Source organism: Pogoniulus pusillus, chromosome 18 (assembly GCF_015220805.1).
Source record: "Pogoniulus pusillus isolate bPogPus1 chromosome 18, bPogPus1.pri, whole genome shotgun sequence".
Taxonomy (NCBI): Eukaryota; Metazoa; Chordata; class Aves; order Piciformes; family Lybiidae; genus Pogoniulus; species Pogoniulus pusillus.
This window is the reverse complement of record NC_087281.1, coordinates 17,291,453-17,316,681: the sequence shown is the minus strand read 5'-3', so window position 1 is coordinate 17,316,681 and position 25,229 is coordinate 17,291,453. Positions and strand designations below refer to the sequence as shown.

Here is a 25,229-nt window from a genome sequence, read left to right as displayed (position 1 = left end):
CCCTTTATGTTTTTATAAACATTAATGACATCACCCCTTAGTCTCCTCCTCTCCATACTAAAGAGACCCAGCTCCCTCAGTCTCTCCTCGTAAGGAAGATGTTCCACTCCCTTAATCATTTCTATGGCTCTGCGCTGGACTCTTTCAAGCAGTTCCCTGCCCTTTTTGAACTGAGTGGTCCAGAACTGGAAACAATATTCAAGATTCGGCCTCACCAGAGCAGAGTAGAGAGGCAGAAGAACCTCTCTGGACCTACTAAACACAACCCTTCTAATACACCCCACAGTGGCATTGGCCTTCTTGGTCACAAGAGCGCATTGCTGGCTCATGGTCATCCTTCCATGCTCTAAGGCCCCCATGTCCTTTTCCCCTTCACTGCTCTCCAGCCGGTCAGTCCCCAGCTTACACTGATACATGGGGTTGTTCCTTCCCAGGTGGAAGTCTCTACACTTGCCCTTGCTGAACTTCATTAAATTTCTTCCCGCCCAACTCTCCAGCCTGAGCTTTGCTGAATGGCAGCACAGCCTTCTGGTGTGTCAGCCACACAGTTTTGTGTCATCAGCAAACTTGCTGACAGTGCACTCTGTTCTTATGCTAAGCACTGCACAATGTACATTGAAAAATAAATGTTCCAGACTCTTTTCAAGAGCCCAGCAAGCTGGAAACTATGTCTCTCTCCCCAGTAAAGGCTTGTCCTCAGCCTCTGCTATGATACTACATAACGTCATGACAAATTTCTTCAAAAGAAGCAGACTTAGTAGATACTCTCAACTTTGAAATACGCTGTTAGGTTTTGGTTCTAATCTTTAGACTGTTTCTTCTGAAGCTATTTCCTGAAACTGATTTCACAAAGAATCCTACATTAGGATTTTTATGTTCTTTTAAACGTTTATATGCCACTATCGAAGTAGCCTGGGCACACTGCTATCGGAAAGGAAAAGACCATTAAACCATTCAAGTAGCTGAACTGATTGAAATGAAACTGCTGGACTGTTAGCTCCGATACATGGGACAAGGACCTGGAGAAGGAGGGAAGGAGAAATAGGACTGCCATTTTCTGCTACAAGTCACCATTTCTTTCTTGGCTTTGATACGAAACCTTATCTTTCAGTACTCGTTGCTGTTAAAAATCTCACAGATTAGGTGTGCCCATCTTCATATAAAGAGCTTGTCATAACAGCAGCTGTACTGAGAATAAAGGGCAAATTAACTTGAAAGAAAAAAAAATCCACGTCTAAGTACTCAGCGCAACTAATCTCTAGGGCACCTCCCGGCGCTTGGCAGCCACAGGGAGAGAAGTCCCTAGTATCTTTCCTCTCTTCGAAACAAGCGATCAAAGGCTGGACAGGCACCGGTAAACACCGCTTGTTTCAGTTTCCCGCCGGCGGCTCCCTCCTGCCCAACCGTGGGGCAAGGTGGGTAGAGGGACCAGAGGCCTGCGGCGCTGCCTCAGGGAAACACGTTCCGCTACACGTTCCGCGGCAGTAGGGGTGATACCCCCAGGGGCACGGCGCCACAGGCTGCCATCGCCCAGGTCACGCCTTCCCTTCCGCGCCCGTACCGCGCCCGTACCGCGCCCGTACCGCGCCCGGCCGGCCGCACGCCGCCAGCGCCGCCCCGCTCGCCGCTTGTTTTGGAGGCGCGCGTGGTCCTCTGCCATTGGCGCCGCGCCGCGCGCGGCTCCGCCCCGGCCCTGCGCGCGCGCGGACTACCGCTCCCGGGATGCCGCGCGGCGGCCGGAGGGGCAGGCGGGCAGCGGCGGCTCTGGCTGTGTGCGGGGACCGGGCGCACGTCGGTGCTGTGGTGGCGGCGGCGGCGGCGGCGCACGGACAGGTTTGGGTGAGCACAGCTCCCCCGCCTAACAGCTCCTGCCCCAGGCAGGAGTGGCCGTGCCGGGAGTAGACGCTGCCACCGCCCCCGACGCTCGGGTTTCCCCGTCTTCTTCCTGTGGCGGCGGCGGAGGCTGCTGCGCGGCGGGGTGAGGGCCGCCCTCCCCCGTCAACCGCGGCGGGCGGAGTGGTGGCAACAGCAGCATGAGCGGTGGCGATGCCGTCCCGAGCACAGCGACGAGGACACGCTTGGCAACGCAGTTGCTGGCGGTGCTCAGCTGCGTCTTGACAGCGAAGGCCCAGGTAGGAACCCGCGGCAGATGGGACTAAGTGCCGGGGTCTCACATGGCGGGGAGGAGGGAGAGAAAAGAGCGTGGCTCGACCGTCAGGTTCCTCAGCCATTGAATTGAGCTGAGGGCTCCTGCCCGAGGGGAAGAAGAGCAGAGATTCTCCCTATCGTGGGCTGCAGGAGGTGATGGAGGCGCTTCGGAGGGTCGCGGGGGACAGGACAGCTTCGGGCCGTGTCTTGTGAAGCCTTCCCGGTGGCGAAGCCTGAGAGTCTCTCGATGAAGTTTGTAGCTCACGTCCTTCCTATTCGGTACTCTCTGGTTGTTACTTGTTGGGATCTAGCCCGGGACCGGGCTGTTGGGTGTCTCTGGTCTGTGATGCCCCACTGCTACAGTGAGGGGAGAGGTTGGTTCACCTGGGAACCTTATATAACGGTCCAGCTCGCAGAGCAGTCTAGGTACCACTGCTTGGTGTCCGTAGAGAAATTCTGGGTTGGATCATACTCTTGTTTAAAACAAAAAGTTTGGCGTCCTTCTGAAGTCGATGCGAAGCCATATGTTCGAATGGTAGTATCAGTGCCCGGGCTTGGCTTGTGTGTGGGTCGTGTCTCTTTGCACACGTTGCAGGGAAGGGTGAGAATGCTTTCTGTGAACTGCCTTCGCAGCTTCAGAAGGACAAGTATGTGGAGTTGTGAGTTTGTTATTCGTCAGTATGACCGTGACTGAAATAACAGCTGGTGTCAAGCAGGGGAGGATTTTAGCTGGGCCAAAGACATGAGAGCGAGTTCATACAGAAATACTGTGTCCACGTGGAGCAAAGTTTGTCTCTATCTGACTGTTATTTTTCTTACGGTCTGTAAATTTCTGTTTTGTATAACCTGCTCTGTTGTAAGTGAAGGAGGCAGTGACTAGTCCAGTCTACATAGCTTCTGTGGTATTTTTTTGAGTTGTTGTAAGCTGAAGTTTTCCTAGGTTTAGAAATCACTTATGTTAGTAGCAATTTTAGCATAGAGATGCTTATTGAATTAATATTTCTAAATAGGCCATTTGCAAAGTGGCATAATTTTCTTATGATACTTGGCAGAGAGGTTGGTTGTTACTGTTTCATAAAATTGTTAGCATATTGTACTCAGGATTTAAATACCTAGAGTTTGACCTGCACTGTAAAAGGAGGAGCTAGCCAATTAGTTCTTGGAATCGTGTTACCTATATCTTTTCTCTCATTCTGCAACAATGACAAAGTAAAATGTTAAGGAGCAAAACAAGGTGTCCCAAGTGGTCTTCTAATTGTTGAAGCAGTTAAAGTATAGCAACCTGATAATACTAATAAGGTTATTTGTATTGATAGACTTGTAAGTGTGAACATTTATTCAGCTTTTAATGTTGCAAGTGCTGAATATATTTCTTTCCAGATTTCATAAGGTGAAATTGATACAGGTTGGACATTGGCCTTTCCTTCTGAAAGGTTATTTTATCTTGGAAGAGATAAGTTAGAAGTGTAATGTCTCCAGTACAGCTCTGTTATCTGTACAAGAACTAAAATATATTTGACAGTACATGGAAATACTTTGATAAGTGTATTTGAAATACAGAAGAAATGTTTAATGTTGGACAACTTCTTGAACATGAATTGTAGTAAGCTAATGCTTTCAGAGTTTGTCTTAAAGTTCAATGTAATTAACAGGCTGTAATTACCAAAGCTGCTTGTTCTTGGTGTTCCATGATTACAAAAGTGAGAGCACTGAAGGCTATACCTGTACTAATCAGAAACCCTCTAACTGGGGCACTTGAAACTTATGTTGCTGCTACATCAGTGTGCTATGAACTGACACTGCTGGTGTATTGATGTTTCATGTGTGCTATCAGGCAATTTAATAAAATGTGATTTGGTACAGATAGAGCATAGTTTAATTTTAGAGCATGCCTTCTAAGGAAACAGTTCTACTAATTTATGTATACAGAGAGCTTACAGTTCCTTGTTTTAAAAAAGCTATGAGGAAGAAATGGAGAATTTCACTTGTTTGCTTTGTTAATAAAAAAATATTTCTCAGACCAGTTCTGTTTTTTGAGGAGTGTTTATTTCTGAAGCTATATAATGTTCTAAAAAGATGCTCTTAGAATCAAGATTTTGTCAGAGACATAGAGCAAGTGTATGGCCTTCATTAGTTTTCTATCTTAATTGAATGAAAAGATGGCAGCTTTTTATTTTTCCACAGGGATTTGATGTTGAATGTAACTACTGCAGGTTTATTTGGAACAATATCCCCTGAAAAGTCTCTTTCAATTTTGCATAGAAGGCAGAAATATTTTTGTAAGCAGTGGCTAGCTTCATGAATCGGTCATCAAAATAGCTTCCTACCCTTCTGAGTCCAAAGAAGATCTCTCAGATCTTTCTTACTGCATTCAGTTTAATACATTATTGCTCTTCACATGAGGTTCATCTGTTTATACAGTTTAACAACAGTTGAGCAAAATGGTCAGTTATCTTTTTGCTTTTTAATATTGTAATGACATGTTCTGTCATTTCTTTTGTGATATTGTGTTACCTGTGAAGACTGCAAAAGTAATTTCTACTTGTATGTGACTGATAAAAAAAAATTGGAATTTTTAATGAAATCATTACAGATTAAAATGCACCTACATTTTATTTCTCTAAGTATTAATAATAAAACGTTTTGTTTTCTGACTTCAAAGTTGGCCGTTACAAAGTCTGTGAGCTTTCATGGTTTTGTGAAAAACCTGTAATTGCACATAGGCCCTTTCATAGCTGTTTGCCTGGGCTTGAAGTTAAATAACATTAGCAGGACAAACATAACAGCGCGGAAGACTTTGGGTAAAGTCACTTCCCTTAAATTAATTTTACTTCATTGCCTAATCTACTCTTGCAGAATTGTGACATCTTATTTAGTGCCTTAGGAAAAGCAGGATTTACATACAGTTAATTTTTTACTAAATAGTTTATTGCCATACCCTCACCTTTTTTATTCCCACAGGAGGCTGAAAGAAATGCATTTTTCAGGCCTCCTTTATACTTCATAAAAGAGCAGAAACCATAATTCAGTGTCTAGCGACTCTCTTAAATCAAGCTTGGTTATATAAGGGTATCTGTTCTGTAAAGTAGTGAAATGATTTATCATGCATAAAACAGATGAGATGATTTCATAATCTCATCTCTGTGAAATCTGTGGAGGAAAAAAAAAAGCAAAAAGATTTTCCATCTGCTTTTGCATGTAACCTTTTAATAGTTAGAAGTTCAAAGCCCATACGAGATACAAGATATAAGAGATTTCCTATTTTACGTGTTTTCTAGGTCAGTATGTATGTTGATGCATTTCCTGTCTGGCTGAAGAACAGCAGCAGTTAACAGCAATATCTCCTTACTTAGCCTTAGATATGATCTAGAGCCTTCAAAGTTGCATTTGAACAGCCTTTCAAACACATTTGTAGTTGTTTAAGAAACTGTGCTTAGGAGTAGTTTAGATCTAATGAAATGTTATCATACAAATATTAATAGAATCGTACTTTAAATGTTTCTGCCTTTTACTAAGATGCTGTCAGGACCTCTGCAGAAGTATTACTGTGGCTTAGGTCACTAAGTTAGTTGAGCTACTTGCACAGTCCTGTCTTCTTCTCCTGTGCTGGCAGGAGGGCTTCTGCACTTCTGTGCACTGCTCTTCATAGGGACGCTCCTAAGCTGGTGCAGCATCTTGAACCAGATTGCTGTTCTGACATTAGAGGGATGGGACTGGGAAGCTGGGACTGTAGTTTCACAATAGATTTTCAACCTTACCATGCAGATACCTGCACTTGATTTTCCTAGTATTTATTTGTAGAATTTAATTGTGAGGTTTCTGATTTTTTGGGGCACAAAAGTAAGGATTCTCCTTGCTCCCATATCTCTAAAGGAACTAGCTGGAGTGTTTTGATGCTTAATTATAAAACCAAGATGGCAATGCATGATTGTGGATTGATAGTTTTGTTTTGGTTGTTAGTTTGTAGGACGATTCAACTAATGAACATTTGGTGAAGAATGCTTGGTATGCAACTCTGATGTGCTAAAATACCATGTACTTGTAGTTTGGGAAATTGTACTGCTCATTCTGCAGAAAGTTCCATGTGCTGAATCTGTCAATGAATTTCAGAGCTGGAAGTGTTAATGTGGCTAACTGGCTCAGAGAAAGTGTTTTGGACATTTATTCTCTAATTCTGGGTATGTGAGGTATGTTATAGAGTATGTTAATGATGAGAAATAAATAATTTGTTATGGAACTGTGTTTTGCTAATATTTCTTTTGACTGCCATCTTTTTTCTATTTAGAGGATTTTTCTGTAGTTAATACTGCATTTCTTAATAAAAACTAAATTTTAATGTATTTTTTAAATAGCTTGCAGGAGTCCTAGATGATTGCTTGTGTGACATAGAAAGCATCGATGACTTCAATACTTTCAAGATCTTCCCCAAAATACAGAAACTGCAAGAACGTGATTACTTCAGATATTACAAGGTACACTTAGAGTAATATTTTCCCAGAGTTTTCACTTCAACAGCAGTTATGCAGATCATATTTTAGTGCTGTGTTGTAATCCTATGTCATCTTTAATAGTTCTTACTAATAGATGGGCAGTTCCAAGGGTCAATGTGCAATCCACCCTTCACCACACATCCCTGCTTTTAATGTATTTGTGCTAAGGTGGTTTGGCCTGTGACAAGAAGAGGGTACAACTTCTTAGGGGTGATGACAGCTATCTGCTTAATATCTTGTTAGTTTGGGTTTATTTGGCTGAGGAATCTCTCTAACATTTTAAAGCTGAATTTGTAACTGCCGGTCATGCTAAGTACATCAGTGTGGAAACCTAGAAAACAGTCTTTCCTTCAGATGCCATATAGCAGTTAAATTGTATGTGTGTTTTAAAAACAGAGGAAGATTTACTTGCTGAAAGATTTGGTAGAGGAATTTAGAATTTAGTTGAACAAGTCAAACATTGTTTTGTTCTTTAGAGAACTTTAATTATATTGACAGACCATTTGAAGAGGTAATTGCTTTTGTTTTGAGTACCTGTACAGAACAGTTTCTCCTTCGGACATTAAAGATCATTTCTTTGTTTCTGGTACATAGTTTTGATTTATCTTAGGTGTCAAGAGAATAGACTGGAGAGAGAGTAAAATCCGGATATTCATCTCGGACTCTTCATATTGTCCTGGCTTTGTGTCAGAGGCATACTGATCTCATTTTCTATATGCTTAGCATAGTACCTATAATATTGGGGAAAAAATGGAATTTGGCCTCTTTTTTTTTTTATTGCTCAGGCTCTGATTTGGCAATTCAGTGAAGGTGGTCATTGGGCTTCTATTACTGTATTCCCCCCCTGCCCAAAAAAACAGACCACTTGAAGCAAATTGTTGATCCAGTATAAATGTACTTTGCCAGTATAAATGTATTCAAAGCCTGACAAGTGTTTTACTGGAGTAATTTTGAAAAACATTTCAGTTATTTCAGCTCTTCTCCAAGTTAAAAGATTGAGTAGTGTGTTTCTCTTACTGGGGAAACCTTCATTTACTGTGTAGTGAACTCCAAGTTCATCAGGGCATGGGATTTAGAGTTCAGTTGCCTATTTGCCTGAGGGGCTGCTCTGGCACTACTGTATTAGATGCTTAAACTTTGTCTCCTGTCTGTATTTATCCTTATGTAAAGCCAAAAGTACAGGATATGAATTACATTATTTAGAAAAGCCTTCCTATATAAAAAGAGAAAACATATTCTTTGAAGATTAGGCTGAAGTGTTTAGTCCCAGTCTTTTAACCTACAAGGTATAGTAAGAACACTTAGTTTGTTATAGCAACTTTAAAAGAAATAACTCTCAGTATTAGGAAATCCTATCAAATTAGGAGAGAGATGACACCGGGAAAGAAAAAGTTAAATGTTGTACTTCAAGTTTAGGAGGCTTTCTTGGTGTTTGTTGGTTAATTTAACTACTTTCCCTCCTGGGCATAAACTGAAGCTCGCTGCAGTGGAATTGTTGGCAGTAACGGTCTCCAGTGGACACAAACACATATATATTAAAGTGCAAAGACAATCTCTCACTTCAAATTTAAATTCAAAACAGTAAAATAACTACTAAAAAGAAGGCAAATCAGACACACATTGCTCTAAAATAGTTGAGCTTGTACTGCACTGATGAAGAAAAATTTGATGAAAGACAGATTAGTGCACAAGTTTACTAAGTGCTTGGATGATTTCAGATTTTGAGCAATAAAAACAATCAATGTTTATCATTCATCACCAGAGAAGGAAGACTGAGTACCATAATGAGTTTCAAATTAGACAGCTGATATAGTACAAATACAAATAATGAAAAGTAACCAGTTTATAAACACTACCAGCAAATTCTGTGATTAGTGCTCCTGATCATTACTAAATGGCACAATAAAGATAGGGAGTACTGCAGATATATAGTGTGTGGCAAAAAAATTCAAACACTTCACCTGGACTGTCAATGTGAAAGTCAGTGTGAAGGGGGGGGGCAGGAATCCAGCTTTCCTTTACGTTAGCCTTACACACAGAAACATTAATGATAAAACACATTTTACCACTCTTAGTCTGAAGACTAAAGGTTTTCCTGCATGATCAGCCAAAAAACTGCAGAAGTACACCAGCTTTGAAATCTAACTTTATAAATAAAATGCAAAGCATTTATGCTCAGTAGCAATCACTACCTTCCAGATAGAAAGTTTTAAAAATCTAAAGAAAAAAACCAACCACACAAAACCAGCCACACAACCCAAAATTTACTAATTTTTTTTCTCTTCTTTTGTTTTCCTTTAGCACAGCTTGTGCTACTGTTTTTCAGTTGATAAATACTGCTCGTGAAGACATTCAACTGAAGTTACTGTTTATATCCAGCAAACTACATCTTGAATGATGTACCACTTATTAGAAACTGCTGCAAATACTGAATTTGATCCTGTGGTCAGACACAGAAAGAGTTCTATAAAACATACAGTAAAATTAAGCCTAGTACCCCACAGATGGCATCAGACCCTAAAACAGTTTCAGTGCAAAATTTCAAGAACTAAAAATGTGCTTATAAAAATTACTTAAAACTGTAAGTCTTAAGTCAGAAAACTAATCCTTATGCTAACTACCTTACCATAAAAAAAAAACAAACTACCAAAAACCCCACAGAAACTTCAGTACATTAACAGTCATGTTATATAGATTATGAAGAACAGCAAGTGCTGATTGTAAACGTTTGGTTTTTCTATGTTTAGGTCAACCTGAAGAGACCATGCCCATTTTGGGCTGATGATGGCCATTGTTCTATCAAAGATTGTCATGTAGAGCCTTGTCCTGAGGTATGGATCAAATAATATAGACTGTAAAAATATTATTTGGTTTAAAACTGCTAACTCACGGTGACTATTACTGTACTAACAATATTTACTAATGAGATCTTAAATTTAAGTAAGAGTGACAAAAAGCAGAAATACCTCCAATGTATTTTACGGTCTTGTTCAGCACTGGTTAGGCCACGCCTTGAGTACTGGGTCCAGTTCTTAGGCCCCTCCATTTAAGAAAGATGTTGAGGTGCTTGAACGTGTCCAAAGAAGGGCAACAAGGCTAGTGAGGGAACTGGAGCACAGCCCTATGAGGAGCGGCTGAGGCAGATAGGATTGTTCAGCCTGGAGAAGAGGAGGCTCAGGGAAGACCTTATTGCTCTCTACAACTACCTGAAAGGAGGTTGTAGCCAGGCAGGGGTTGGTCTCTTTGCCCAGGCACCCAGTGACAGAATAAGAGGACACAAGTCTCAAACTGTGCCAGGGCAGGTTTAGGCTGGACATTAGGAAGAAGTTCTTCACAGAAAGAGTGATTGGCCATTGGAATGGGCTGCCTGGGGAGGTGGTGGAGTCATCATCTCCAGAGGTGTTTAAGAGGAGACTGGATGAGGCACTTAGTGCTATGGTTTAGTTAATTAGAAGGGTTAGGTGATAGGTTGGACTCGACCCTAGAGGTCTTTTCCAACCTGGTTAATTCTACGATTCTGTGATTTTTCCAGTAAAACAACTTAAATAAGTCTGTTCTGAACTCTAGCACTGTTTTAGATGTAACATGTTGTGAAGGTAAAGGAAGAAGATAAATATTTTAAAATGAGCTTGCTGTGACCTGTGTGGGAATGATGTTTAATTTGTAGATTTTAATCAAGCATAACTTTTACGAAGTGTAAAAACTGATACTTTTGGTTTTAGAGTAAAATACCTGTTGGAATCAAGGCTGGGAGCTCTAATAAAGTAAGTTGTCATTAATTCCTAAGTTTTTAATGATTTAAAAAAAAATTACAGTAGCTGTATGGCATTTTATCACAAACCTTCAGTCTTGACATAGTGATGAAATTTGGAACATAACTGCTTGTGTATGGCTTTACATGCTTACTTTCGTGTGTGATTGCGTTTCTGACACAGCTGCTACTGTCATGTTGTTTTGCAAAATACAAGGTATGTTTATAGGAATGAGACCTCTTGTCTTCCAGTGTTCTTTCAGAAGAATGTAAATAACTATCTGGAACACTTCAGAAGCCCATTTAATTTATACAAACAAACAAAACCAAAACTAACAACATTTCTACATGTTTAGCTGAATTTTCTGTGTTAGTTAAATCCACAGAATGAAATTGACACAATGATATTAAGTGAAGAAAAATAGAAATAAGAAGTGTCCCAGAATTACTCAGAGCTTTTAGAATCTGAAGGTTTTCTCTAGTACTAGCCAATTTACTGCTAAACCTAGAAATAACTTTCACCTTTCTGCTCTTACAGAATTGAGGATAATTAATCTAAATATGAACTTTCTTACAGTATTCAAAAGCGGCAAATAATTCCAAAGAACTGGAAGACTGTGAGCAAGCTAACAAACTGGGAGCAGTTAACAGTACTTTGAGGTATTCTGAAGTTTATAACAGTAGTACAAAAACACTAATAAGGGATAATTTAATTTTGTCTGTAATGTTTTTGCAATGTTCTGGTTATTGTTCTTCTTTCTTTTCGTAGCCTGTTAGAAGGCAAATGTGAAATGATGTGAGAACATGTAAAGGTGTTAAGTGATAAGTAGACTTCCTGGTTTAAAAAAAAAGGCAAACCAAAAGAAAAAGAGAGCAAAAAAACCCTCACTTTGTTAGTATTTGAAAGCAGTGCCTTACAGCACTGAGACTCCGAGGAGACTTGCAACTGAACTTACTTGGTTTTCTGTTTTTTACCAGTACCAGTCTTTGTTCTTGGTGACTCTGCTGGATTAAGGGATTCTGTCCTGCTGTGTCCCTCAGTTACACTGTTTGTGATCATTCAGTGAACCAGATCAGTGAGCTTATGAGTTACTTCTGTTGTTGGCAAAGTTATTTTTAGCTTGGATCAATTCCCTGATCTTGATAGTTGCATGGTACAGTCAAGATAGGGTAGGAGGAATTCTGCAGGATGGCATTGCTCCTGAGAAGGAAAGTGTGTGGAACAGCACTTAGAAAAACTTGCACTCTGCTAGAGTCTCTGCCTTTAAAAAGTAGAAATAGAGGAATTAGTTCTTCACTGTTGATGGAGAAGTGTGATGTCTTTGATCTCAGATTTCAGCAGTTGCACCTGATGGTGATGTTAAAACTCTTTCCTCTCAAAATCAGACTGTCTTGAAAAAGCAATTGCTGCTCCCTGGTATGTGGTGTTTTTAAACCAAACCAGATAAAGCCTTTGTTCAAAGATTTTTAGGGTAAATAAGAAATATGAGACGGAGTACGCACCTAGAGAACTAAAGAGAATTCTTTTTTTGAGAGCAGAAGATCTAAATTAAATTTGGGATAGGGCAGGTAATGGATCCTGCAAGTGCAAGAAGAGTCTGTGCTTTGTAGGCAAATCTCCATGCTCTCCACATATGATGGTACATCGTCCTCATGATTTTGAGTTATTTTCCTTTATCAACTCTATTTCCTGTGGTTATGAAATTCATGAAGTCCTACCTCCCAGTAATTACTGAAGAAGTTCCTCCCCTAATGCTAGCTATGAAGTTTCCTGTTGTGATTTGGCAAGTCAGAAATGTCAGAATTGCACTAGTACAAATTTGATCAAAGGAAATAGGTTGTTTTCATTATTTCAGGGCACTCCACTGTATCCTGGAGCACAGTTTCCAATCTTCATCTCTCTTATGTTTTGCTGTCGGTAGAGTGGCATTAGTAGTTCTGTGCTGCGTGCATGCATAAAATAAAGCATTCAACTTCTGGCACTGTTTGTGCTTCTTTGTGTGGGAACTTCAAAGGCCACTTTTTTCTGTAAAATATGTCATTGAAAAGTGAATGGACTAGCATTGTTATTCAAAAGACTAAAATGGAATCATATTTGTAATTTAACTTGGAGTGTTTAGCCATCCAGTCTCCCACTGAAAAGCAAGGTTAACTGTTGTAGATATCTTTGAAAGTACAGGTTAGGAAAATATGCTTCCTATCTCCCCAGAGGGACAGCTGCTAAAGTAGTACTTGAAAGGTGTTAAAAATGTATGCTATGAACACATCTTACAAAGCTTTTACTGAAGGATGTGAAGTTGCTGCTGCTGCACAGTTTGTTGAAATGAAGATGAAATCTTTCTTGATGTCTTAACATTTGTTCAGATAACTTCTTAAAATATTAAAGTTCATGTCTGCTTGAATCTCTGGGCAGCTAACAAATGGTAACTATATATTTGCAAGTTTCAGATACAGTACTTCAGAAATCAATTCCAAGTTAATTGCTATATGTGGATTATGTAGTTCTTCCTGATTTTGTTTATTTAAAAGGTTAAAATAAAATGTATTTTTTCCCCTCAGTAACCAAAGTAAGGAAGCTTTCATTGACTGGGCAAGATACGACGATTCACAGGATCATTTTTGTGAACTCGATGGTAAAATGTTTAAGCTTTTTCAGATTGTATGTTTTATTTACTGTCTCTTAAAAAAACATTAGGGATTATAGTTTCTCTCCAAACAGGCATTTAAAAAGTGTTTTAATATTGTGCTAAATGGAAATTTAACAGTTCTTGCCTTACATGCAAAGAACGCTTTTTCATGAGGAGCGTTTGGTAGCTTACACAATGCACATTCACTGTTTGCCTCCTGTTAGTATGGTGAACAGGAGATGTTTGTGAAAATAAATAAAGGTAAATGGTAAGGATTTAGCATATATATTTTTTAAAAAAAGCTTCTTCACACAGAAGAGTTGAATTTAGGTCAAATATAAGACAAATTAGTTTCAGATAACTCAGTTTCTTAGTATTATAATTCTTGTTACTATTCTACTCTTTGTGTGGACTGTTTGTTCTTCCAGCCTTGCTAAGTTTCAAAATTATTTCTGCATTACAATTTGTCCTTATTTGTAAGGACTTCCTTATTGTTAAAACATTAAAATGCTATATTGTGTCTTCCTTCTGCCGTACATATGTGAGTCTTTTTATTTACTTGTAACATTCAAACTTTGAAGAAACTCTTCAAATAAACATGAGAATTGCCAAGTTTAGAATTGACTTCTAAATACTTTTAATATAAATACCTTAGAAAGTCTTCTATGCTAAGAAGATAGTATATAATGCAAGATGCTTTAATCTACCTTTAGGCTATTGTTTGGTGCCAGTCGAGAAAGTAGCAGCTGTAATGGACTTAGCAGCTGCTGTTCCCTTTCAGCATTTCTGCTGCATAGCTGTGAAAATACTCTATATAAGATGTTCCTGTGATAAACAGTGAGCATTACTGTACATCTGAACTGTTACAAGCTGTTGTCTCTGCTATCTTCAAGCTGCCTACTTACATTTTTAGGAAGACTTAGTGGGGGAGAGTACAGTTTAGGAGTCTTTGTTTTAGGAGTAATACTAACCTAAGTACATCCTGATTCTACTTCTATTTCTCCTTACATCATGCACTATTGAAGGAGGATGTACTGACTCCAGCTGTGTTCTTGCAGTGCCTTTTTTTTTTTTGCACTGGCTCTGCATGGTGAGCTGATTTAGCTTCCTTGAGCAGCTGGAAAGTTGACATCTTCCTATCTCCCAGATTGTTGTGATGGTCTGGCTTATCAGGTGAGTTTCTGAGCTGGAGCAGGGAGGGGTGAGAGAATAACTACTGGGAGTGACTGTGAGGAGTTAAACTCTTGTTCTCTTCTCCTTTCTGATGATGAGAGAACTCCTAAGTTACTCAACCATAGCACTAAACTGTGTTGTTAGTTTTACTTTTCATTAGTTTTTTTGTCAGTCTTAAGGGAATTGATCTAGATTTTTTTTCAAGTTCATAATCCAGGTCAGCTTTCCATCTTTCTGTTGCACTGCCCCACAGACTCAGTTGTATGTGGATAACAAGAAGAAAAAATGAAGACCTGAAGTGACCAGGAAGTGTAGGAACTGCTTAGGTTAGCCATGCTGTTAAAGAACTAAAACAAGCTGTAATTGAACTTTGTCTCATCTGGCACTGTGTTGTTGTGCGTCTTGTGTCTGTCTCTTGTTTTTGCTGCTGCTGCTGCTGAAGTGATGCTTAACTGCTTGTGCAGAATCATCTCTTCTTTCTAGAGCAGTTTTCACTCTGTTTCTGTGGCTTTTTTCAACATCTGAGGAGATACTCAGTGGCACTGCTTGGCCTATCTCCATGAACAGGTCTCTGGACTACTAGCTTGTATTGTATGTGGGGGTTTTTAAGCATGAGTTGCACTTGACCTAGAAGTTTGAAGAGGAAAAAAATCTTCCTGTTTTCTTGCTGGTTGTAGCTCAAAACTTTAGTTTCTTTTGATAACTGTTTCACAGTTTTCCTTGGATACAGTGCCTGAGTTTGTAGTGACCTTTAGAGGTGAAGGTATAACTTGTTGAAATGCTGCTTAAATAATGTGTTTCTTTCCATAACAGAGAGAGCAGTTATGCTTGAGGTTTCAGTTATGCAATACAGACTTTCTGCCAGTAAGCCAGGGTATCTGGTGAAAATAAGGCATTTAGCTAAGAAGTGTGCAGTATGTAACAAATGCAAGATGCATTTCTTTGACTTTGTATTAAGAAGCCCCTGTAGCAGTATACCCATGTCAGAAAAGCAGTCTCTCCAACCAAGTATTGCCAGTCAAATAAACCCTGAATTTGAAGCCTGTTTAAAACAAAACCCTGTTTCTATCCTAGTATAGGGTGAGAGGACACATTGCATGAGAAGTGTTTATGGCAGAGTTGAAGAAGCCACATAAAATGTGCTCTGAACTGTTAGACATTATGTTCATACAGGAGACTTTGTAATAAATCATATACTTTTGAGCTTTCTAGTTAGCATGTCTATTGCTGTATTTTCATGTACAAGGCATTTATAATCCAGTTGGTACACAGAGCAGTATTGTATGAGACCTATTATTTATATTTAATGCTGTGTGAGTGTTGTGGGGGTTTAATTAAGTGTTTAACTGGTCAGTTAGGAAACCTTTTCTTGCATATTCTATTTAGATGAGAGATCTCCAGATGCGCAGTATGTGGATTTGCTGCTGAATCCAGAACGTTACACTGGATACAAGGGACCTTCTGCTTGGAGAGTGTGGAACAGCATCTATGAAGAAAACTGCTTCAAGTAATTGAGGGGGAGAGGAAACCTATTTCATACACTTGCTCTTCAGTTTATCTTAAACCTGATTTTTGTATTTTCTAACTTATTTTCTAGGCCTCGATCTGTCTATCGTCCTTTAAATCCACTGGCGCCTAGTAGGGGTGGGTCTTGCCTGTTTTATTTTCTAATGCAGTTTTTTAAGCATAGTGGCTGTTGCAGCAGAAGTGATGCAAATTCCAATCTTCAGTCCATAGGTGTACTTTCTGCTTTTTTATTTCCCTCTGTAGAAGTAGCTGTCCATCTTTAATAGTTTAATATTTAGACTATGGTTTGTGATACTTGATTACGTACGTGATTAATCTTACTTTTATGAATAGGCTTATCAATGTCAGGGGAGCTGAAGTCTCATACTGTTTAGTAAGCATCCCAGGGAATTTTCTGTTGTTGATGGGAGGAGGTTGAAATGCAACAAATTTCAGCACTCTTGTATTCTTCCTTTGATATTTTTATCTAGCACTTGTAAGTTAATCTTTTTAGTTCATAGTCATCCTAGTGTAAAGTATCTGTATATTTTCCAACCATAATGTTTAGTGTAATACAAATACACAAGCAACTGCATTATTTGAAGAAAGAGTAGATGCTTAGGAAGGTTCAGTTATCTGCAAAAATGTTTAAAAGAAAAACAACACCAGTGACTTAGCCTGTAAGTTTTCAAATTAAATTGAAACCTGTAACCTTGTGTTCCAAATGAATCAGCTTTCTCCTGTCAGTGTTTCTCATTTCCCTTAAAAGTTAACTACTAGCCAATAGAATGAATTGGAAAGCATCACTGCACATTAGAAAATGAGGACTGCTTTCAGTATTTATAAATATTGTGATGATTTATTGCTAATATGCACAAATAATTATTTTAAAAAATAAAAGACCACTGGCCAGATTGTTGAATACTGTAAACTGAAGAAAGCTTCCTAACTATCTTTCTGAAGCTAAAACATAGTAGCAGATGGTTTACATACTCTTGAAAGATAAGACTTGAAATTCTTAGTGACTTTCATTGTTATAATGTGTTTAGTCTTGAATGGCCTTAAGGAGGAAGTGGATGGAAAGTAGCTTTTTTTTGTAGATAAGATTTCTTGTCCTTTTTAAGTGCTTGTAGTAAAGCTTGTATTTTATTACTACTTTGTGTGGAAAATATCTTTTTAATATTTATGTATTTATTCTGTTTTTCCCCCTAAGGAGGTGATGATGGTAAGTCATCTTATTTTGCTTGACTTGTGGAAGTAAGGTAAGCATTAAAGAGTTTTTGACATCTGATTTATTCACTTTATTGCGATTGTATCAGAAGGCAGGAAAGTTATGTTTTTGTGCAAGTGAAGATCATAAAATGATCTTGTACAATGGTTTTGTGCAAGTGGAGGTCATAAAATAAGGATTTGAAGGGATAAATCTTTCATGTGGAGTAGGGGGAAGGAGTGGATGAAAGCCACAGAATATGTATTGTGATGAAGTTATTAGCAAGATAACTGGCGATGCATAAATTAAAGGATTCCTAGGTCTTCTCCAGAGTTCCACTGATACTGATGTCAGATCCCTTGAAAGAAGAGGGACTTTTTTGTGTACTTTGTTGAATGCCCTTGATCTTGGGAATGTGTGGAGAAAGAAGCATTTGATCTTGTCTATGGGGCAAGAGACTACGATTTTTTTAGTCAGCTGAAAGCTCTCAGGTGAAGATCTATGTCAGCAGGAAACCTTCAGACAGTAGCTGTAAGGTAAATGGTATCAGATACAATTGCACTGTTCCATCATGTCTTTCACCACTAATGCATACATATAATCAGGCTTGCACTTCCACTTCTGAATGTCCTAACCATTTCTCTTACTCTGACCTCAGCATAAAGTAACCATGAAGTTCAGCCACTTCAGTGCCTATTCTCAATTTAATAGCTAAATTATGTAGCTTTATTGTGAGGCAGCAGCTAATGTTAGCATGAGCAGTAATGCTGAAAATTAATATTCTTCATTTAATCATATATTTTTGTATTTACAGGAGAATCTTTCTACACATGGCTAGAAGGTAAAGGCTCTTGAATGGTCAATAAAGTGTTAAATACATTAGATGAAACACTATAGAAATTTTTTCATCTCCCCAATATACTTTCCATAGTGTAGATTTTTCTAATGAATAATGCACAACCTGTGAGTATCAAAGAATGCATTTTTCTTGGTAGTATCTAGAAATCTCACCCACTTAGATGTTATAGTCCCTAAACCATTCAATGTTTATCTTTTATAAATGGGGAGTTCTATACCAGTTACTGGGAATTTTCTGTTCATTTTAGGCATTCAAGCAGGAACACTACTAATAGTAACGTTGCTAGGCCTTTTTATTTGAAAACAGCTTTAAGTTTGATGGTTCTGTTCCCATTATGTGGACTAACATACATAATGTATGCTCAGAAGGCAAAGGAATTAGTTTTGTTCACATTTAAATGACAATTAGTATTACAACACCGAAATACCAAGTAAGAAATGCCAAATTTCATTCTTAATACCTCTTTATATTAAAAAAGAGAGAAATGTTTCCTATGATGCATATGAGGGCTTACTAAAAATACTGAGGTACTGTAACTGTAGCTCTTGGAAGTTAAATCGTTTCAGTGAAGTTAAACTTCCTTCACTGAAATGTAAGGCTATTTTAATACCTTATTTCTGGTATTTAGTTTGTCTTTTTTTTTCCTGGATAGGTCTTTGCCTTGAGAAAAGAGTGTTTTATAAACTCATTTCTGGACTTCATGCTAGCATCAACTTGCATCTTTGTGCAAATTATCTTCTGGAAGGTAATTTAAGTCTAGATAAAATGGCTGAGTGGGATTCTACAATATCTAACATGTTTGTTCAGGTTTTTTCCTGAACATTTTTGTTGTATACTTCGTTGCTTTCTATTTCTAACTATGTATATTTTACTTTCTCTACCCATTCCCCCCCAACCCCTGCAGAAACCTGGGGGAAGCCTCGCTGGGGACCGAACGTGAAGGAGTTCACTCGCCGGTTTGACCCCGTGGAAACAAAAGGAGAAGGACCAAGGAGGCTGAAAAATCTCTATTTCTTGTATTTGATAGAGCTGCGTGCTTTGTCAAAGGTTGCACCGTACTTTGAGCGTTCAGTTGTTGACCTTTACACTGGAAATGGCCACGAAGATGCTGAATCTAAAGCTCTCTTACTAGATATATTCAGGGATACAAAGTAAGGCACAGTGGTTTCTTTTATAAATAGTTTGAAATTCTTTATTCACAAGTGAGAGTTGATGACTTCTGGGTAGAACAGAACAAGGAGGAGAGTGGAGTGAATCATAGAATCATATGATCATAGAATCAAATGAGTAATAGGACAGAATGAGAGGGATTTGTGCATTTGAAGGGAAGAGGTTAATATTTTTGGAGTTTGAATATCCCAATCTTTATAAAGAACAAACAAACCCAGCAACAAGAAAAGTGTTCTGTTTGCTGCTTTTTCTGAATCTTCATTAATGTACACATGATTTATTTTGAGAAGAAAAATAATACATATGGTTTTACTGATTCTAGGAGTGATCCAGCTTTTATAGGCTTAACCTCTGAAACTGTAGCTATCCTTATCTCCTTCAGCAAGGTTCTTTAGCCTGGTTTCTTTACTCATCTTCTCACTTTTTTGATTGCTAATCGGCTGTGTGGCTTTGTTCCTGTCTCTAACCGTAATTGCATTAAGTGTTTGAGATGTGGTCAGTGATCTGCTGAGGGGCAAATATTAAGACAGTCTGAGTTTATGTTAAGACATCTTGATCAGTAGAAATGGAGTGAAGAAAATCGTCAACAAACTGCAAATAAAGATTTCAAGTGACAGTGATCAAATGGTAAAACTGATGCTGATCAGATCTATTCTGCAAAGGCTGGAAACTCTGAAAAGTGTTTGCACTGGTGTTCAGACTTGCTGGAACACTGTCATTTACACCAGTGTTTGGACTTTATTTTGCATTTTGTCTTTACTAGGTCCTTCCGTATGCACTTTGATGAAAAGTCCATGTTTGCTGGAGATAAGAAAGGAGCCAAGTCATTAAAGGTAAAGCTAATTTTGTGAACGACATCCAAAACACCCATATTGGAATTAAGTTGTGTTATTTTAGCAAACCTCTTTACTTACCAGCAGCATACTGCTGAGAGCAGAGTAAGCAGGATAAAAAACTTACATCTTGGTTTTTATTGTATGTGGGGCCTCTTAATCTAGCGTAAAAGAATACAATCCTGAGCCAAGCACAAAAATCTCTCATTTAATACCTTGGATCTGCTGGCAGGACTGTTGAGAGGCAAATGATTTGAGGTGGCATTATCACAGAATCATCAGGGTTGGAAGAGACCTCGCAGATCATCAAGTCCAACCCATTACCACAGAGCTCAAGGCTAGACCATGGCACCAAGTGCCACGTCCAACATTGCCTTGAACAGCCCCAGGGACGGCGACTCCACCACCTCCCCGGGCAGCCCATTCCAGTGTCCAATGACTCTCTCAGTGAAGAACTTTCTCCTCACCTCGAGCCTAAATTTCCCCTGGCACAGCCTGAGGCTTTGTCCTCTTGTTCTGGTGCTGGCCTCCTGAGAGAAGAGAGCAACCTCCTCCTGGCCACAACCTCCCCTCAGGTAGTTGTAGACAGCAATAAGATCACCCCTGAGCGTCCTCTTCTCCAGGCTAAACAATCCCAGCTCCCTCAGCCTCTCCTTGTAGGGCTTCTGCTCGAGGCCTCTCACCAGCCTCAGTAGATGCAGTGGTGTTTTTTAAATAGTCTCTTTTTCACATAACTATCTGGAAAAAACAGATTCCTTATATAGGGTAAGGTAATGTATTATAATATTAACAGGAAAAATCAGTTTCTAGGTGCAGGAATCTTTTATGGATGCTTTTATACATAACTTTAATTGTTAACATCCTGCTGTTCAGATTGGTAGGCACAACAGTTCCACAGTTGAAATGTGGCTTGGTCTCTTTTAATATTTAATGACACTTTTAATACTTAATTCAGTGGTAGTACAGAATTCCATCAGCATTAGGAAAAATGCTAGTAGAAAGCTGCCAGTAGTTTATCAGCCCAACTAGTGGTTTTTTCTGACCTTAAATATTAAATTCATCTTAATTAATGTGTGCTTCCACTATGAAGCTGCAAAGCAACAATCTCCTTATAGCTTTACATGGGAAATGTCTCTTGGGAACTGTAACTTGTGTACCTGTTTGTCAAAAAGATAGACTGGCTCAAAAGGAATTTGAATAATGGAAATAAAATTAGGTAAGGACACAGTATTTGTAGCTCAGAAAAATTTGAGACCGTTGGTAGAAACTCAGTGGGGCCAGGGGTTGTGGTTTGAGGATTTTACTGTTAGCAGTTGCTTGGAAAAAAAGATTCTGGTTTTACATGGACCTTTCTCGTGGCCTGACTATGTAAGGTAGTGATTTTGCTCAGTTTTGGTAATAAACAATTGAAGTTCTAGTGGTACTACATAATATTTTTGTTTGCTTGTTTTGTGAAGGTGAGACGTAGTTGAAGTTAACTCTTCAGTTTATTTTTAACTGATAGGAGGAATTCAGACTGCATTTCAAGAACATATCCCGCATAATGGATTGTGTTGGATGTGACAAATGCAGGCTGTGGGGCAAACTGCAGGTACAGTTTATTTCATATGTGTGTGCTTGCAGGAGGGTGGGGATGTGGGTGTGAAGATCAGAAGATAAACATGTATTTCAGTTAGGCAGGATGCATCTTACCTTAGCATTCAGACCTTCTGCACATGGCTGGTCTTTTGATATCCTTACTTAGGTATTAGAGAGAAGTGTGTTTAGTTTACTCTTTAAAGATGTTTATCTAGTCACTAGCTGTTTAGTTTACTAAAAGGTATGGTTTGTAGTCTCCCTTTAAAGCAGACACTACATGGCAAAGTCTTGCTGGCAGTCAGTGTTTTACCTGTATTCAGTGATCATATGAACCTTGCAGAATCACCTGTGGGAAACCTTCCTGGAAATACAGCACTTGCTTAATTGACAAAAAATACAGCAAATTGTTGTATTTTTTTACTGTAGCAAATTGAGGCACAAGAAAAAGGAATCATTAAAACTTGTATAATTTACACAGAAGGCAGCAAATATGTAAAAGTGTACAGTAAAACTTGAGAGTTGAAAATCAATTTTAGTTTCTGGAAACATTTTTCTTTTATTGAAAACAAGGGTTTCAAACCTCAAGTTTAGCATGAAGTCCAAACAAAGAATAGTTATGACTTGGGATGCCTACTGTACTGCTGCAGAGCATTAAGCTTATTCTGATAAGTGTTCAAAGAAATGCATAACATGAAAAAACTTGGTTGTCTCTTCTGAATTTTTGGGGTTCTTTCTGCCCTGTCTCAATTAATGTCTCTGGTCTATTCATGTTTTTCTCTTCTCAAACAAAATTAAATGGGGCCAGTGGTGATCTTATTGATGGTAAAACACTCAACTTTTTTTGTAGACACAAGGCTTAGGAACTGCTCTGAAGATCTTGTTTTCTGAGAAGGAAATACAGAGCCTTCCTGAGAATAGCCCATCAAAAGGTTTTCAGCTCACACGTCAAGAAATAGTTGCTCTTGTAAATGCCTTTGGAAGGTAAGATTTAATCATTTGTGTAGAACAAAAACCATAAAACTGCAGCGTTGGCACTTATGGTCTGTGGAAAGATAGCGTTGTGCTTGTAGATGTGGCTTTTTAAAGGGCTGAAGTCCTGTTGGTGGCATTGATAAACTTAATGCCTTCAAACTGAGTGTGTACTGTGTTGGTAGCCAATTCATTTCTTTATCTCAAATCTCATAAATTCCACCTTGTGAAATGTTGATGTTAAGTCTCTTAAACAGTCAGAAGCATTACACTTTAATTATGTCTCCTTTTTGAGCAGCAACTACAGCTCTTCTACCTTTTACATTTCTCTTATGTTTTTTGACTTTTGGAGTATAAATTGGTTATTTTTATTAAAACTTCAATTAACTTCTTTTACCCATTGAAGTGATGAAACAAAACCCAAAACATTTTAACAGCTTTGAAAGATGTGTAGAACTTACTTAGTTCATCATGCTAGTTCTTCAGCTCTTGAACGTAGTAATCTGTTCCTGTTTAAAATTGCTACCACTGGTTAGAGATTTTTAGATATTCAATGAAGTCAGGAAGACTTAAACATATATAAACTTTAATCCCTGTAATAGTTTATAGAATCATAGACTCAACCAGGTTGGACAAGACCTCCAAGATCATCCAGTCCAACCCGTCACCCAGCCCTATCCAATCAACTAGACTGTGGCACTAAGTGCCTCAGCCAGTCTTTTCTTGAACACCTCCAGGGAAGGTGACTCCCGCACCTCCCTGGACAGCCCATTCCAATGGCAAATCACTCTCTCTGGGAAGAACTTTCTCCTAACATCCAGCCTATACTTCCCCTGGCACAACTTGAGACTGTGTCCCCTTCTTCTGTTGCTGGTTGTCTGGGAGCAGAGACCAACCCCCACCTCGCTACAACCTCCCTTCAGGTAGTTCCAGACAGCAACACTCCTGAGCCTCCTCTTCTGCAGGCTAAACGACCCCAGCTCCCTCAGCCTCTCCTCATAGGAGAGGCTCATAGGGTTTGTGTAGGTATAATGAAGAGTGAGATGGTGGATCTTTTGAGGGAAGATACTGTATTCAGGGTGTTAATCTTTGGAACAAAATTGTGCTTTAAAAAAACCCAAACAAACAGAAAGCCCCCCTGGAAGATGATGATTTGCATTTCTTTTGCAGTTGAATTGTTAACATTTAAGGTTTTTTTTTTGTTTTACAGGCTTTCCACGAGTATAAGAGAATTGCAGAATTTTAAAGTTCTATTACAACAAACTAGGTAATGAAGGCCTTTGCACAACCCATTAGTGAAGACCATTTACATGACTGCATTGAGCAGAAGGAACAGATCCTTTCAGGACTCACGTGAACTGATAAAAATCAAAACTGAATACCAACTTGAATATTTATGTTTAAACTAGGAATGGTTATTAATTAGAAAAGATAATTTATGAATGAAATTCATAGTTTTAAGATGTGTAAATTATGCTGATCAGTTTATTTTTGAAGTTCTCTGCTCACAGTTTTCTTGTACTAAAACTTCATAAATTTTATTTCCTTGTCTTCCTGAGACATCTGTTTTATATGAAAACATATGTACCTCCACCCTGACCTGGCTTCTCCTGAGACAGGCACTTCACCTTTTGCCTCTCCTGAGTATGAGCTTCAGTATACTCTTGAGAATTGGGTATGACAATTCTGGATAAAAGAAAGGAAAAAGGAAAGAGGAGAGGGAGAAACAAAATAACAACAAAAAAAACAAAACAAAAATAAACAAAATAAAAAAACCCCAACAACCCAAAACCAGAAAAGAAGATAAAGCTCTTGTGGATTTCTGGCTTATTACTGTAATAATTTTAATTACTTAAATCCAGGAAATTTACAGAGCAGAAAATTTTGTTTCATACTGAGTTCCTTTGCATCATGCCAGTATCAACCTTTTTCCCATACGCGCTGCTTTTCAGAATTTCCTTTGTTCTTTAAATACTTTTTCTCTGCAGCACAGTTGAAGTGACTTTTCTGCAGCCCCTTGGCTATCTGTGTTTGCTTGGGCATGGGGCTGGAGTTGAGTGAGATGGTTAGTGGCGTGCTGCTAGCTGACAAGCCAGGGTCAATGAAGTTCACATCTACCCTGCTTTGTTTTTGAGATTGTAATCATGAGTTCAGTCTTCACAAATTGTCTTTAACATCTAAAATGATAAAAGAGCACACTTCAGCTGTGGAAAAAGATTTGCTCTTTATGGGTTAATGTTTTAGTGCTATGTTAAAAGGTCAGTACAAAAAGCAAGAGCTTGTTTTTGTAGTCACTTTTTGAATATGATGCTTTTAAAAGTTCATAACTACACTGACATTTAATACTGCATACTCTATCTATGCAATCCCTAACTGTACCTTCTTGAAAAGGATATTCAGCTTAAGAAAACGGGTATGTTAATAACATAACTTCCATGAAATAGGAAATTACACATGTACCATTGTCTACAAACGCCAATGATAACCTGACCATCATCCAAAAACCAGAATTCAGAAACAGTGCTACTGAGGAGTAGCAACCAAATGTTTGCTTTAAATTCAAAATGGAGTAATTTCTTTTTTTTAAACCAGCAAGTTTCAAAGTGAAGTTAGAAGTCATGAATGTATGAAGTGCTGGTACAGTGTAGATACATCACTTGTTTTTAAAACAAGTCTTCACAAAATAAAGTGCTCTTAAACATTTTTCACCCTACCATACATTTAGTGAGCTGTTTATATAACTGATTGTAAGTGTATTGGCTTCCTTAATGTGGTCCTTTACAGCTGAGTTTTTCTGAGAGCTGGGATATGCTCTATGTCCTTTATTTTGAGATTAGCCTAAAATTTCTACCTGACTGTCAATGACATGGACTGTCTTGCTGACACTTGCTGTTATAAAAATTACTGTTTCTCAA

At 38.7% G+C, this 25,229-nt stretch overlaps 1 protein-coding gene across 1 annotated transcript; it reads left to right on the top strand.

The window, feature by feature from the left end:
• Window positions 1-1,747: 1,747 nt before the first annotated feature.
• ERO1B (endoplasmic reticulum oxidoreductase 1 beta) lies at window positions 1,748-25,229 on the top strand. Its single transcript, XM_064158582.1, has 16 exons — window positions 1,748-2,132; window positions 6,501-6,620; window positions 9,386-9,469; window positions 10,361-10,402; window positions 10,967-11,049; window positions 12,949-13,022; window positions 15,576-15,696; window positions 15,787-15,833; window positions 16,909-16,920; window positions 17,720-17,746; window positions 18,417-18,509; window positions 18,669-18,915; window positions 19,698-19,767; window positions 21,272-21,358; window positions 22,193-22,326; window positions 23,525-25,229. The coding sequence occupies exons 1-16, from the start codon at window positions 2,034-2,036 to the stop codon at window positions 23,583-23,585; spliced, it is 1,401 nt and encodes a 466-aa protein (XP_064014652.1). The 5' UTR covers window positions 1,748-2,033; the 3' UTR covers window positions 23,586-25,229.

Coding starts and splice junctions, on each gene's coding strand:
- ERO1B (XM_064158582.1), top strand. CDS start 2,034: ATGAGCGGTGGCGATGCCGTCCCGAGCACAGCGACGAGGACACGCTTG. Junction 13,023..15,575: donor TCATTTTTGTGAACTCGATG/GTAAAATGTTTA, acceptor TATTCTATTTAG/ATGAGAGATCTCCAGATGCG. Junction 17,747..18,416: donor TTTCTACACATGGCTAGAAG/GTAAAGGCTCTT, acceptor TTTCCTGGATAG/GTCTTTGCCTTGAGAAAAGA.